This window comes from Oncorhynchus keta, chromosome 25, assembly GCF_023373465.1.
Source record: "Oncorhynchus keta strain PuntledgeMale-10-30-2019 chromosome 25, Oket_V2, whole genome shotgun sequence".
In the NCBI taxonomy this organism is placed as follows: Eukaryota; Metazoa; Chordata; class Actinopteri; order Salmoniformes; family Salmonidae; genus Oncorhynchus; species Oncorhynchus keta.
The window spans coordinates 22,273,377-22,288,215 of record NC_068445.1 but is presented as its reverse complement, the minus strand read 5'-3'; the positions used below and the strand labels follow the sequence as shown (position 1 = coordinate 22,288,215).

General features: G+C 46.7%; 1 protein-coding gene across 31 annotated transcripts; it reads left to right on the top strand.

The window, feature by feature from the left end:
* The first annotated feature begins 9,060 nt into the window (after positions 1-9,060).
* LOC118377430 (neurofilament heavy polypeptide-like) lies at positions 9,061-14,839 on the top strand. Of its 31 annotated transcripts, none has more exons than XM_052478923.1 (6): positions 9,063-10,186; positions 11,890-12,089; positions 12,172-12,296; positions 12,482-13,787; positions 13,848-13,907; positions 14,116-14,839. In XM_052478923.1, exons 1-6 carry the CDS (start codon positions 9,319-9,321, stop codon positions 14,170-14,172), a joined length of 2,616 nt encoding a protein of 871 aa, XP_052334883.1. In that variant the 5' UTR covers positions 9,063-9,318; the 3' UTR covers positions 14,173-14,839. The 31 variants fall into 31 exon arrangements, with proteins under 31 accessions (XP_052334887.1, XP_052334883.1, XP_052334880.1 ...); XM_052478920.1 differs by having other exon boundaries at positions 14,086-14,839; XM_052478916.1 differs by having other exon boundaries at positions 9,064-10,186; positions 14,056-14,839.

Genomic DNA, 14,839 nt, shown 5'->3' with positions numbered 1-14,839 from the left:
AACCTATCTAGTCCTACCTCATGCCAACAGCCTGAAAGGACGGGACACCACCAATCAACACTCTCTTCTGACCTCAAATCTTGTACACCCAAATACTTCTCTCCAGCTGCAACCATAACTTCAGTACAGTTGATAACCATTACTATGAACACTAAAAAGCCAATCTTACTGAAGCATATATCACTCCTTGGCCTATTCCTCTGTACTGATACAGATCTACTACTCACATGAATCCTCTCAGGATCCCTCCCCCTTGATACATCTTCCTCAACTTTCTTCACTACTTCAGCATATGACAACCTCTCCTCTACTCTAACCCTGGTAACCTCAACCTGCCTCTCTCGCACCGCATTCAAGGCCTCCCTATTCATGTATTCCTCTTATCTGGTTCTGTGTATGAGTTCATTACACATCGTAGAAAAATTGCCCTACCAACTAAACCTACACCTATTAAAAAACATCCCCACTATTCCACTACTTGGCCCTATCTGATCCTACACCAAGCCAGCAGCCTGGTAGTGCGGGACACTATTGCTCAACACACCTTGTAACTCCTCTGCAGAACAGTTGATAACAATGGCTATGAACGCTAAGAAGCCAACCTTACTGAAGTACAGTTATACCTATCACTCTCTGTTGGCTTCGGCCTACTCACAGGGATCCTCTTAGGCTCCCAGGCCCTGGACCCATCTTCCTTTACTACTCTCTTCACTTCCTCAGCGTACGACACCGTATGTACTACTCTGATCTTGGCAAACTCAACCTGCCTTTCTCTCAACGGACACCTCTGGTCTCCAGCACCATGTTTTTTTCTCTCACCTTTATTCAACCAGTTGGCCAGTTGAGAACAAGTTCTCATTTACAATTGCGACCTGGCCAAGATAAAGCAAAGCAGTGCGACAAAAACAACAACACAGAGTTACACATGGGATAAACAAACATACAGTCAATAACACAATAGAAAAGGTCTATGTACAGTGTGTGCAAATGTAGTAAGATTAGGGAGGTAAGGCATTAAATAGGCCATAGAGGTGAAATAATTGTGCACATGATAGATGTCCATATGATGATGTGCAAGTAGAGATACTGGGGTGCAAAATAGCAAAAAAAAACAAAAAAAACAATATGGGGATGAGGTAGTTGGGTGTGCTATTTACAGATGGGCTGTGTACAGGTACAGTGATCGGTAAGCTGCTCTGACAGCTGATGCTTAAAGTTAGGGAGGTAGATAAAAGTCTCCAGCTTCAGTGATTTTTGCAATTCGTTCCAGTCATTGGCAGCAGAGTACAGGAAAGAAAGGCGGCCAAATGAGGTGTTGGCTTTGGGGATGACCAGTGAAATATACCTGCTGGAGAGCGTGCTACTGGTGGGTGTTGCTATAGTGACCAGTGAGCTGAGATAAGGTGGAGCTTTACCGAGCAAAGACTTATAGATGACCTGGAGCCAGTGGGTTTGGCGACGAACATGTAGAGAGGGCAAGCCAACGAGAGCATACAGGTCGCAGTGGTGGGTAGTATATGGGGCTTTGGTGACAAAACGGATGGCACTGTGATAGACTACATCCAATTTGCTGAGTAGAGTGTTGGAGGCTATTTTGTAAATGACATTGCCAAAGTCAAGGATCGGTAGGAAAGTCAATTTTACGAGGTATGTTTGGCAGCATGAGTGAAGAAGCTTTGTTGCGAAATAATGATTCTAGATTTAATTTTGGATTGGAGATGCTTAATGTGAGTCTGGAATGAGAGTTTACAGTCTAACCAGACACCAAGGTATTTGTAGTTGTCCACATATTCTAGGACAGAACTGTCCAGAGTAGTGATGCTAGTTGGGCGGGTGCGGGTGTAACAGTATAGACTTTACGTCCGTCCCCTCGCCCCGACCCGGGCGCAAACTAGGGACGCTCTGCACACAGACAACAGTCACCCTCGAAGCATCGTTACCCATCGCTCCACAAAAGCCGCGGCTCTTGCAGAGCAAGGGGAACCACTACTTCAAGGTCTCAGAGCAAGTGACGTCACCGATTGAAACGCCACTAGCGCTAACTAGCTAGCCATTTCACATCAGCCACACGGGCAGCAATCGGTTGAAGAGCATGCATTTAATTTGATTAGCAGTTAAAAGCAGTTGGATGCCAGATGTCCAAAGAAGGGCCAAATGTTTACAGAAAGGTGTCTTCTGCGTAGAGGAGGATCAGAGAATCACCAGCAGCAAGAGCGACATCATTGATATATACAGAGAAAAGAGTCGTCCCGAGAATTGAACCCTGCGGCACCCCCATAGAGACTGCCAGAGGTCCGGACAACATGCCCTCCGATTTGACACACTGAACTCTATCTGAGAAGTAGTTGGTGAACCAAGCGAGGCAGTCATTTGAGAAACCGAGGCTATTGAGTCTGCCGATAAGAATGAGGTGATTGACAGAGTCGAAAGCCTTGGCCAGGTCGATGAAGGCAGCTGCACAGTACTGTCTTTTATCGATGGCGGTTATGATATCGTTTAGGACCTTGAGCATTGCTGAGGTGCACCCATGACCAGGTCGGAAATCAGATTGCATAGTGGAGAAGGTACGATTCAAAATGGTTTGTGATCAGTTTGTTAAATTGGCTTTCAAAGATTTTTAGAAAGGCAGGGCAGGATGGATATAGGTCTATAACAGTTTGGGTCTAGAGCTCTTAACCACTCGGCTACAATGTTCAGACTGTTCACAATATTGGGCTGTAGAGAAAAAAACGATTCTCTGTGTCGAGGTAAAAGTGGGGTTGGGATTACTCAGTGGGGCCTGTAGAATCTATATATGGTGTTATTTCATGGGGGAATGTGGTCTAAATACCTAGCAGCACTTTCTACTCCACCCACTTCATTGGTCCCAATGCAATATGTTGAATATGCCTATAAATTACATATTGGCTTTATAGAGAAAAAAATATTCAACGTCGGCTGTCTGGGAACTTGCCTTCCGTGGAGTACACACTTTTGAGCCAGACTGTGTAGTATGCTGAGGTGGGAGGGGACTGAAAGCAGGCTGGACAAGGATTGGCCAGGGAGCAGAGAGGCGGGGCAGATGAGAGGAGGTGGGGCCACAGCAGGCTGAGTGGCAAGTGGCATGTACAGAGCCTGGTACAGAGACAAGATCCCTCACACCTCAGTCAACTGCAGCATCAGACAGATGCCTTTATTCTCTGTGTGTGTGTGTGTGTGTGTGTGTGTGTGTGTGTGTGTGTGTGTGTGTGTGTGTGTGTGTGTGTGTGTGTGTGTGTGTGTGTGTGTGTGTGTGTGTGTGTGTGTGTGTGTGTGTGTGTGTGTTACTCACTGAGTGTATCAGGTGTAGAGCCTGGATCTCTGCTTGTGTGTTTCCGTGCTGTCTGTTAACCAGGAGGCTCTGGTGCAGTGCACACACACACCCCATGTCTGTCTCCAAAGCCTTCCTATAACACAGCACTGACGGGATGACCCTACACATAAACACACGCACACACACCATTGGTCATCGCACTCTCTCTCACCATGCATCTGAGAGGCTTCTGAGGTGTGTGTGAGTGTGTACCTTGCCACTGAGGCAGAGGCGTATGAGGGTGTGTATCTGGGCCAGCAGGTCTCTTGGGGCCAAGGGGGAGGGGTCTCTCTGAAGAACAGTCAGGGCCTCTGAACACCGCCCCTCAGACAGCAGCTCAGTACCTGGACAGGTAAGGGTTAACCTCTCTACCCTGGACAGGTTAAACTAACCAGCATGGAGAGCTCTAAATGGTCAGACCTTGAGCGATGACAGTGCAGATGTGAAGGAGGCCCTTCAGCTCCCTGGGGTGCACTACCACCGCTGGCCTGACTGCACTCATCTCCACATCCCCCTCTCCTGCCCTCTTCCGTACAACCCTCTCTCCTGCCCCCAGTCCCTCAGAGAGAGAAAGCACCTCTTCCTGCAGACAAAAGGAACCAGAAAAACAACATGAACATTTGTGATGAGATGTCAGTGTGTAACTGTCAAAGAGCTATTGTTTCATGACCTCATTCCTGATTACTTTACCATGACCTAATACTATAACCCTGTCCAGTTACATGCGAGGGGTGTCAAACACACACACAGTCTAGTGCAGAGCAGCAGGGTAAACATGAAGCCCAGGGACTTTAGAACTGTACCCCAGAACACTGGGGGGTCGTGAGGATGACAATCACAACCTACAGCCCCTAGAGCTGCACAAAGGTTGGGGGGTGAGGTGAGAGAGATGGGGGAAGGAGAGAGACTATTGTATTGAAAAGACAGTGTTTTCCTCATATTATTTGCGTTACATCACTACTACAGCATCAGACCTAGTCATATCACGGTTAAGGTGTCTGGGGTTTCCTATCTCTCCCCAGGCTAGCGTTTTCCAGACTAGGTCCTTGGGACCCCCTAAATCATTGTGTAGGCCTGGGTACCAAGATGGTGTGATTCCAGACCACAATTCGGGCGTCCCCAGCACGAATGAAGCAGCCATGGACCAATGGCGAGGATCAATGGGTGTAACTTGATATATTAAAGATAAGTAGTAAAATGTCCCTAATTGCAGTCTGCAATTACACCCTTATAATTTGTACAGAAGTATGGAGTTTGGAAACAGTCCTGACTGAGTGTCCATGAGGTGGCGCCAGATGAACACAGTGAAGAGAAATTTAGGAGAGTACCAACATAATTCCTCAAATTAGGATGAGGATGAGTTTAGAATTCCAGTTTATGTCATTGTGTGTGTCATGTGTACAATTATTGCCATCTTTCTCTCTCTGTCTGTCTCTCTCTCTCTCACACTCACACACACACACACACACACACACACACACACACACACACACACACACACACACACACACACACACACACACACACACACACACACACACACACACACACACACACACACACACACACACACACAGGGATTAAAAACCTCCCTCTGCAACTGGATCCTGGACCTCATAACGGGACGCACCCAGGTGGTGAGGGTAGGCAACAACACATCCACCACGCTGACCCTCAACACTGGGGCCTCTCAGGGATGCGTGCTTAGTTCCCTCCTCTATTCCCTGTTCACCTGCGATTGCGTGGCCTCACACGACTCCAGCATCATCATTTGCAGACAACACAACAGTGGTAGGCTTGATCAGCGATGACGATGATAGCCTACAGGGAGGAGGTCAGAGACCTGGCAGTGTGGTGCCGGCATAACAACCTCTCCCTCAACGTCAGCAAGACAAAGGAGCTGATCGTGAACTACAGGAAATGGAGGGCTGAGCACGCCCCCATCCAGAGAGACGGGGTTGTTGTGGAACCGCTGTGGAAGAAGTGGAAGAGCTTCAAGTTCCTCTGTGTCCACATCGCTAAGGAACTATCATGGTCCACACACGTCAACACATTCGTGAATAGGGCATGACAACGCCTCTACCCCATTAAGAGACTGACAAGATTTGGCATGGGCCCTCAGATCCTCAAGGAGTCCTACAGCTGCACCATTGAGAGCCACTTGCCTGGTGACATCCAGGAACTCTATACCAGGTGGTGTCAGAGGAAGGCCCTAAAAATGGTCAAAGACCCCAGCCACCCAAATCATAGACTGTTTTCTCTGCTACTGGTATGGCAAGAAGTAATGGTGCACCAAGTCTGGAACCGACAGGTCCCTGAAAAGCTTTTACCCCCAAACTATACGACTGCTAAATAGTTAGTTAAATAGTTAAAGTCAGAAAGTCAGTACACCCCTCACATTTTTGTTACATTTTGAGTATATCTTTCATGTGACAACACTGAAGAAATGACACTTTGCTACAATGTAAAGTAGTGAGTGTATAGCTTGTATAACAGTGTAAATTCGCTGTCCCCTCAAAATAACTCAACACACAGCCATTCATGTCTAAACCGCTGGCAACAAAAGTGAGTACACCCCTAAGTGAAAATGTCTAATTGGGCCCAATTTGGACATTTTCACTTAGGGGTGTACTCACTTTTGTGATATACTCTATATAGCCAAGTTATTAATACTCATTGTGTATTTATTCCTTCTGTTATTATTTTTCAATTTTTTCTATGTTTTTTATTTATTTGTTGGTAAGTAAGGTTAAAACTTTCACGGTTAGTCTACACCTGTTTAGTCTACACCTGTTTAGTCTACACCTGTTTACGAAGCATGTGACAAATAACATTTGATTTGAGGCAGGCAGGCAGGCAGGCAGGCAGGCAGGCAGGCAGGCAGGCAGGCAGGCACTGGCAGGCAGGCAGGCAGGCAGGCAGGCAGGCAGGCAGGCAGGCAGGCAGGCATACATAAATGTACAATGTAATACAATCGAAAAGCTTCATTGTATAGAAACTGACTCATCTTCGGCTCCTGCCAGTAGAGCTCTGTCTTCCCAAGGTCACTCTCTTTGTCCTCCTCCTTTTCTCTCTCATTTTCTTTCTCCATCATCTCTCTCCTCCCTCCATGTCCATTAGGTCTTGCTCTTTCTTCCTCTCCCTCTCATCTTTCCCTTCCCCTCTTTTCATCTCCCTCCTCCACCCCTCTTCTCTTTCTCTCCCTCTTACATCAATACCTTCCCCTCCCTTCCTCAAACATCAAACTGAGTGACATTTCAAGAACTGAGAATACAGGACTGGCTCCACCCCTCCATTCTGGCTCAGTGATCTCCACTTGCAGTGGCCTCATATATATTGGATGTAGTGAGTAACTGGGACTAGGAGCGTGTTGAGTGTTTATTTCTGGTCTGAATGTGATGCTGTCTGTCTGACTGATATGTAATTAGAGAGTTTATGCCTCTGAGGAGGAGAAGGCCATGACAACGCGTGTGTGTGTGTGTGTGTGTGTGTGTGTGTGTGTGTGTGTGTGTGTGTGTGTGTGTGTGTGTGTGTGTGTGTGTGTGTGTGTGTGTGTGTGTGTGTGTGTTTACTGTCATGTATTCAAAACACTGGAAGACAGAGAGAATGAAGAGCTGCACATGAAACTATTCTTCAAAGGCTTTCAAGGTCAGATAGGTCAACAAATGTCTATGAAAGATTGTGACAGATCAATATATTGTACTGTATGTGTATATTTATGAAGATATAAATGTGTATATTATAATAACAACTATAAAAAGCAGAGAAAGACTACAAACCTGCTCATTGTGCATCTTAAACAGCTCCCTGTCTGATGGTTGTGCTGACTCACTGTGCTGTGGTCAGTAATGATACCTAGGCCAGTGAGGAGAACTCTGAAGTCAGGGATGACTGTGCTATGTATAAACTGCTGAGAGTATGCAATACAAACTGATGAACTAATAAAAGTTAAAACCAAAATATTTCTGTGTGTTGTCATTATTATATTACTCTAATACAAATGTAAAGAGATACTGTATTACTCTGGTGTGAATGATACTGATGGCTGCTGTGATGGTCTTGACGTTATCTGATGTGCTCACTTAGAGAGAAAAATTTGTTCGCTAAAATAGATAATTTACTGGTACAGTACAGAACTAAACGATGTAAATGCTATAGCTTCTTCTTCATGTTCCTGTGTGTGTGTGTGTGTGTGTGTGTGTGTGTGTGTGTGTGTGTGTGTGTGTGTGTGTGTGTGTGTGTGTGTGTGTGTGTGTGTGTGTGTGTGTGTGTGTGTGTGTGTGTGTGTGTGTAGATCCTAAAGGAGTTTGATCAATAGGTGCTGTAGGGACAGAATCATCCTCCTCAGACACATTCCTCCAAATCAGCTGACACACACTTACAAGGACTGAACTAAAATAGCAAGTGTGCTTGTGTGTGCGTACTTAATGCTCAGTCATCTCCACTTCCTTTAACAGGGCTATTGACAGAGGTATTTCTGGTCTCAACTATTGCATTGGAGCTGGGCCATTCACTTTTATTTTTTTGGAGATGGGCCATTCACTTTTATTTCCGAGGATCATGATGAAAACAGATTATGACATTAAACCTCAAACACTCTTACAATGTGTAAAGCTGTCAGTGGGCCAGGTGCGTGTGTGTGTGTGTGTGTGTGTGTGTGTGTGTGTGTGTGTGTGTGTGTGTGTGTGTGTGTGTGTGTGTGTGTGTGTGTGTGTGTGTGTGTGTGTGTGTGTGTGTGTGTGTGTGTGTGTGTGTGTGTGTGTGTGAGAGAGAGAGAGAGAGAGAGAGAGAGAGAGAGAGCGAAAGAGAGAGAGTGAGAGAGACCCCCTTCAAGCATTTGGGAACATCTCGTACAACAAAATCTATGGGCTAAAAAACCTAGCAAAAAAAACATTAGCTGACCTGGACTAGTTGATCTTGATATTTCTGACAAGTCATGAATAACTTTCTAAGGTATGCAATGACTGACATGCTAAAGTGGCTAAAATGTCAAATGTTCTGCTGATAAGCGGTCTGGTTACTGCTGCAGTGTGAGTCTGCAGATCCACTTCAACCTGTCACACCCTGATCTGTTTCACCGGTCTTTGTGCTTGTCTCCACCCCCTCCAGGTGTCGCCCATCTTCCCCATTATCCCCAGTGTATTTATACCTGTGTGTTCTGTTTGTCTGTTGCCAGTTTGTCTTGTTTGTCAAGCTTACCAGTGTTTGTCCTGTCAGCTCCTTTCTTTTTCCAACCTCTCTTTTTCTCTCCCTCCTGGTTTTTGACCCTTGCCTGTCTCGACCCTGAACCTGCCTGCCGTCTTGTACCTTTGCCTCTGTTCACTGTAATAAACATTGTTACTTCGATACGATCTGCATCTGGGTCTTACCTTATCCTGATACAACCCACCTGGGACACACACCTGGCAGACTGACAGAACCACACACATGTACACACACTGTAATGTATTCACAGAGCACTGACAGAGAGAATGAAGAGCTCCACATGAAACTTCCAGCCTTGTCCAAACACAATAAAATAATTGAAACCTAAAATGGAAATGTTACATCAGCTATATTTCTTGAAGTGAACATGGTGTTGTGGATATAATTATGTTGGTCTACTGTAACGAAGATTGAACAATCATATTGATGCATTGTGCACACTCAGACACCTAGCTTCAGACCACAGCTAGGATATTGTCGGGACATTGGGCTTACACAGATGGATTCTTAAACAGATGGATCCTTACCCAGATGGATGCTTAAACTAGATATATAGTAGGAACCATCTGCATAAACCCAATGTCCCGACAAGATTCTTGCAGTCAGAAGTTATTAGACATGTGTAAATCATGTAAGTGACTGACTAATGTCAATTGGACATTGGGTAAAAATTCAAGTATCATGCGCTGCATCATGCTGTTCTTCTGTAGTTAGTCTGTGTGAGGAAGGAGTGGTGCATGACGATAGCGAAGATGATGTATCCTTAAAGAGAGAGAGTGTCCATGCTGAGTTGTGAGTTTCTCCTCCCGCGGTATAAAAGCTCACCTCTCTCCATCCTGCCGCAGTCTGCATCCGGTTTAGAGATGAGCTACCCACTGGACCACCTCTACGGCCACGGATCCTACCGCAGGGCACCACAGGGCCTCTCTGCCCGGCCTGCCGCTTCCCTCTCCTCCTCCGGCTTCCACTCCCAGCCCTGGACGACCTCTCAGCGCCGCCGCCAGGCCTACAGCCAGACACCCTCCGCCGACAGCTTGGAGATCTTTAACGGCGACATGACTCGGAGGAACGAGAAGGAGATTCTGCAGACACTCAATGACCGTTTCGCCGGCTACATCGACAAGGTGCGGAACCTCGAGCTGATGAACTCAAATCTGGAGCAGGAAGCGGCTGCGCTGCGACAGAGCCAGACCGGGCGCGCTACCGTGGGAGAGCACTATGAGCGCGAGCTGGGGAACCTGAGGGGTCTGGTTCAACAGCTGACCGGGGAGAAGGCATGCGCACTCTTGGAGCAAGACCACCTGGAAGAGGATATCCAGCATGTGCGGACCAGGCTCGAGGACGAGGCACGCAGCAGGGAGGAGCTGGAAGCCAAGGCACGCCTAATGAACAAGTATGTGGATGAGTCTGGGCTCGCACGGCTAGAGCTGGACAAGAAGCTGAGCGCGCTGCAGGAAGAAGCAGCGTTCCTGAAGAAGAACCACGAGGAGGAGGTGGCGGAGCTGCTAGCACAGATCCAGGGTGCACAGGTGAGCTTCGAGGCTCGAGACACAATCAAGGCGGACGTCACGAACGCCCTGCGGGAGATCCGCGCTCAGCTGGATGGCCACGCGACCAAGAGCGCAACGCACGCGGAGGAATGGTTCAAAGGTGAGAGGCGCAACTTCATGTCAATCTACCTTTACCTGGTTTTACTCAGCGATGTGTCAGTTAGTATGAGAAAGCCTGGTTTATAGAGTTTTAGAGCTCGGATGTTACGGTGCAGTTTGCTGTCCATGGTGCTGAACTTTGGAGGAGTTGGCTGGATCTCGTTTGTTTTATTATCAAATAGGCTCTTGGTACATAGTGGTGCATGGCCTATAGGCTATTATCAAACCTAATTGGAACATTGAGTCGTTGTAAGGTCACCATTTGAAGCTAACTGTATTAGACTCGAGGCTATATATTCCGTAAAATCACTGCATAAACATCATCTAGTGCGCACCAATGACTGTAATGACAGCGTGTGTTACCCAAGAGTAGTATCGAATTGAACCATTCATAGTTATGGAATTGTAGGCTCTGATTGCATTTGGAAAAATAAAATATGTGAATAATGTGGTGAAATAGCCTATTGGTTTATTTTATGGAGAGGAAAAAGTGTTCTGTCTGGTGTAAATGTGTGTCTACTACAGTCCTGTTTTGAAAGCCTTATTGGTGCTCTGTCTGATCATGCATTCCTGCCGCAGGCAACTATGAGTCAGCACTATTAGGTCCCTAGAAACACTGATGCCGCATTCTAGTGTCCTTGGAAATGTATCTTGCCAAGAAAGCCCCCCCATCCCTACATCATAAGATATTAAATATGTCTCTCAATCATTCCCGACGTGGCCCTGGTGAATGCACGCATTAACTCCATAATTAGATATATTTTGCAACTCAAAGTCACGTATCTTATCTCACCGTCCTACCTTTTCTTATAACTTGCAGTCTCTTGAGTGTCATGCCATGTTCCTACCACAAGGGGAGCGCTCCTCTGCAGAGTCAGACGCCGCAGGGTGAGATGACATGTATAGGGGGCGTCTGAGTACAGTGTGTATATAGCATGTTAATGTGACCATAGAAATATAACCAATGGATTATATTTCTATTAATGTGACTGTGGGGGTTTGCCTGTGTTTGGTGATTATGTGTTTGAGGATGTTGTGGCCCTGTGTGTGTGGTTTCCAGTGAGTGTTGTGAATGTTTTCTAACCTTCATAACATTATATAATTTCTTGAGGGCTACTGCCTCTACCTGATAGAAGAGATCAGAGGGCAATAACAATAAGATCAGGGCTAATGCAGGCCTCCACCTCTAGCTCAACCATCAGGGTCATGACCTGTCCCCATAGATCCACAAGCAATGCTATTGTGTCCTAACTATGTTATGTACCAGTGTTGGTGCTAGAATTAGGATTAGAGACCTTAGTTAAACTCTCTGAATGGATGGATAAATGTTGTGCATGGCTTGATTTGTACTGGTCCACCACCTTCCTGAGTCAACAGTCCTCCTACCAGTGACCATTCCCCCTCTTTGTAGCTCTGAAGCCGACTGTGATGGAGCTGTCCGGCTGACTCTGGCAGCATGTTGTTCAGTGTCCTGTAGCTGAGTCAGACCTCAGACAGACAGACACTGTCAAGGTTACTCCTGGAGGAGAGGATTTGTGTTCTCAATGACCGACCTCTGTGGTGGTCACGGAGGAAAAGAGACAATGAGAGGATACAAGGAAAAGACACTATCTGAGAGTATAGGGTTGTTATAGCCCCTGTCTCTATGACCTCTAAAACCCTGTCTCTGACCCTGTTCCCCAACCTCACATCTCTCCCCTGTAGTGCGTATGGAGCAGTTGGCAGATGCAGCTCACTCTAACACAGATGCGATCCGTGGTGCCCAGGATGAGATAGCAGAGTACAGACGGCAGCTGCAGAGCCGCACCATCGAACTGGAGACCCTCAGAGGAACCAAGGACTCACTGGAGAGACAATGCATGGAGACTGAGGACAGACACCATGGAGATATCCACTCACTACAGGTACGTAAACTCTTCTGCCAGTCTGGCTCTTCTCTTTGCCTGCACTTTGGCACGCATTTCTCACCAAAATTTGTGTGTGTAGGAGACTATTCGTCAGCTGGACGGTGAACTGAAGAGTACTAAGTGGGAGATGGCCAGCCAGCTGAGAGAATACCAGGAGCTGCTGAACGTCAAGATGGCTCTGGACATAGAGATAGCAGCCTACAGGTGGGTCAGAGGTTAAGGGTGGGGTATATTCTTTTGTTGGTGCACTCATGCAGATCTCTAAATAAACCCTGCTCTTGTGGAAAAAACATGATTATCACAGAATAATTACTGATATGTTTTTGAACAGGAGACTGTATTGACACACACAATTCAGACTGTACTTCCTGTGTTCTTCCCCTAAACAGGAAGTTGCTGGAAGGGGAGGAGACTCGGTTCATACCTGGGCCAAGCCTGTACTCCTACTCCTCTGCCCACCTGAAGGGGGAGGAGCTCTCAGACACAGTCATACTGGAGGAACAGACGGATGAGACACAGGTCACTGAGGTGACAGAGGAAGCAGAAGATGAGGAAGAGGAAAAGGGAGAGGAGACAGAAAAGGAAGAAGAGAAGGAGGAAGAGGAAGAGGGAGAAAAGGAGGAGGAAGAGGATGAGACCAAAGCTGAGGCAGAAGAGGGAGAAGGAAAGGGAGTTGAGGATAAGGGGGGAGAGGAAGTGGAGGCAGGTGAGGAGAAAGAGGAAGAGAAGTCTAAGTCACCTGAAAAGGCTGCTTCGTCTCCATCCAAATCTCCCCAATCTCCCCCCAAAACCCTCCAGCCCAAATCACCTGCCCCCAAATCACCTGAATCAAAATCTCCCCTCCCCAAATCACCCGAATCAAAATCTCCCCTCCCCAAATCACCTGCCAAATCTCCTGCCCCCAAATCACCTGAATCCAAATCACCCCAAGCCAAATCTCCCCTCCCCAAATCACCTGCCAAATCTCCCACCCCCAAATCTCCCACAGCTGTGAAATCACCAACATCTACATCTCTCCCCAGCAAATCCCCAGAGTCTAAGTCTCCCACTCCCAAATCCCCTCTCCCAAAGTCTCCTGAACCCAAGTCCCCCATCCAGGAGAAGGCCAAGCCCCCTGCAGAAGACAAACTGGCCAAGCAGGAGAAGAAAGAGAAGGAACAACCCCAGCCTGTAAAGGAGGAAAAGAAACAAGAGCCAGAACCCAAGGAGAAGGAGAAATGTGAGAGCCAGCCTAAAGAGGAGAAGGTTGAGGAGAAGACAGACAAACCAGATCCCAAGGAGAGCAAGCCAGATGAGAATCCCAAGACTGAGACCCCAACACCTGCCCCCCCTGCTGCCACCCCGGCCAAGCCTGTAGAGGAAAAGCCCGTCCCCGCCAAGGAGAGCCACGGCCCTGCTAAGAGAGAAGAGGAGAAACAAGCCAAAACAGATGACACACCCCAGGTAGAGGTGAAGCCTGCCCCCAAAGAATCACCACAGAAAACAGAGAACACAAAGGAGAAGAAAGCAGAGCCCAAAGAGGAGGTGAAGAAGGAGGACAAGAAGGAGGCCTCTAAAGCATCTGACAGTAAAGAGGCAAAGGATACGAAGGAGGTAGGGAAGGCAGAGAAGGCCAAGAAATCTTCTGGCACTGAAGTCAAAGACGAGAAATCTTCTGGCACTGAAGTCAAAGACGAGAAATCTTCTAGCACTGAGGTCAAAGACGAGAAATCTTCTAGCACTGAGGTCAAAGACGAGAAATCTTCTAGCACTGAGGTCAAAGACGAGAAATCTTCTAGCACTGAAGTCAAAGACGAGAAATCTTCTAGCACTGAGGTCAAAGACGAAATCTTCTGGCACTGAAGTCAAAGACGAGAAATCTTCTAGCACTGAGGTCAAAGACGAGAAATCTTCTAGCACTGAGGTCAAAGACGAGAAATCTTCTAGCACTGAGGTCAAAGACGAGAAATCTTCTAGCACTGAGGTCAAAGACGAGAAATCTTCTAGCACTGAGGTCAAAGACGAGAAATCTTCTAGCACTGAGGTCAAAGACGAGAAATCTTCTAGCACTGAGGTCAAAGACGAGAAAGCCAAGAAGTGAGTCACTAACACGCTGCATATGAGCCAGGAGAAGAGAGACGCCAAAGAACTATCGGGAGGGGGGCTTCTGAAGCCCTAAGCAGCCTTTGTAAAGGGAAGCCAAAGGGAAGCAGAACAGAGCAGGAGACAAACAGTAAACAAACAAAGCAATAGCTTTTCTCTAGTTACTATCCCCCGGGTACTCAACCCTGATATGATGCTTCTTCTAATCTATGACTGTAGTGAATGCAGAATGCTCTAAACTCTATCTGAATTGTATCTATATAATTGCCCGTGAATAATAAGTGCATTAAAACAGCAGCATTGCCTTGGCTGGGAGCACAGCACAGGACCATGCACCTTCTAAAGCCTTCAAGGGTAACAATGTCAACAAATGTCTATAAATGATTGTGACAGATCAATATATTGTACTGTATGTGTATATTTATGAAGATATAAATGTGTATATTATATTAACAACTATAAAAAGCAGAGAAAGACTACAAACCTACTCATTGTGCATCTTAAACAGCTCCCTGTCTGATGGTTGTGCTGACTCACTGTGCTGTGGTCAGTAATGATACCTAGGCCAGTGAGGAGAACTCTGAAGTCAGGGATGACTGTGCTATGTATAAACTGCTGAGAGTATGCAATACAAACTGATGAACTAATAAAAGTTCAAACCAAAA

Excerpts from the sequence above, each read along its gene's own strand:
- LOC118377430 (XM_052478897.1), top strand. The coding sequence starts at position 9,319 with ATGCTGAGTTGTGAGTTTCTCCTCCCGCGGTATAAAAGCTCACCTCTC. Across the intron at positions 12,297-12,481 it reads ATAGAGATAGCAGCCTACAG|GAAGTTGCTGGAAGGGGAGG; the intron begins GTGGGTCAGAGG and ends TCCCCTAAACAG. Across the intron at positions 13,908-13,965 it reads AGAAATCTTCTAGCACTGAG|GTCAAAGACGAGAAATCTTC; the intron begins GTCAAAGACGAA and ends TCTAGCACTGAG.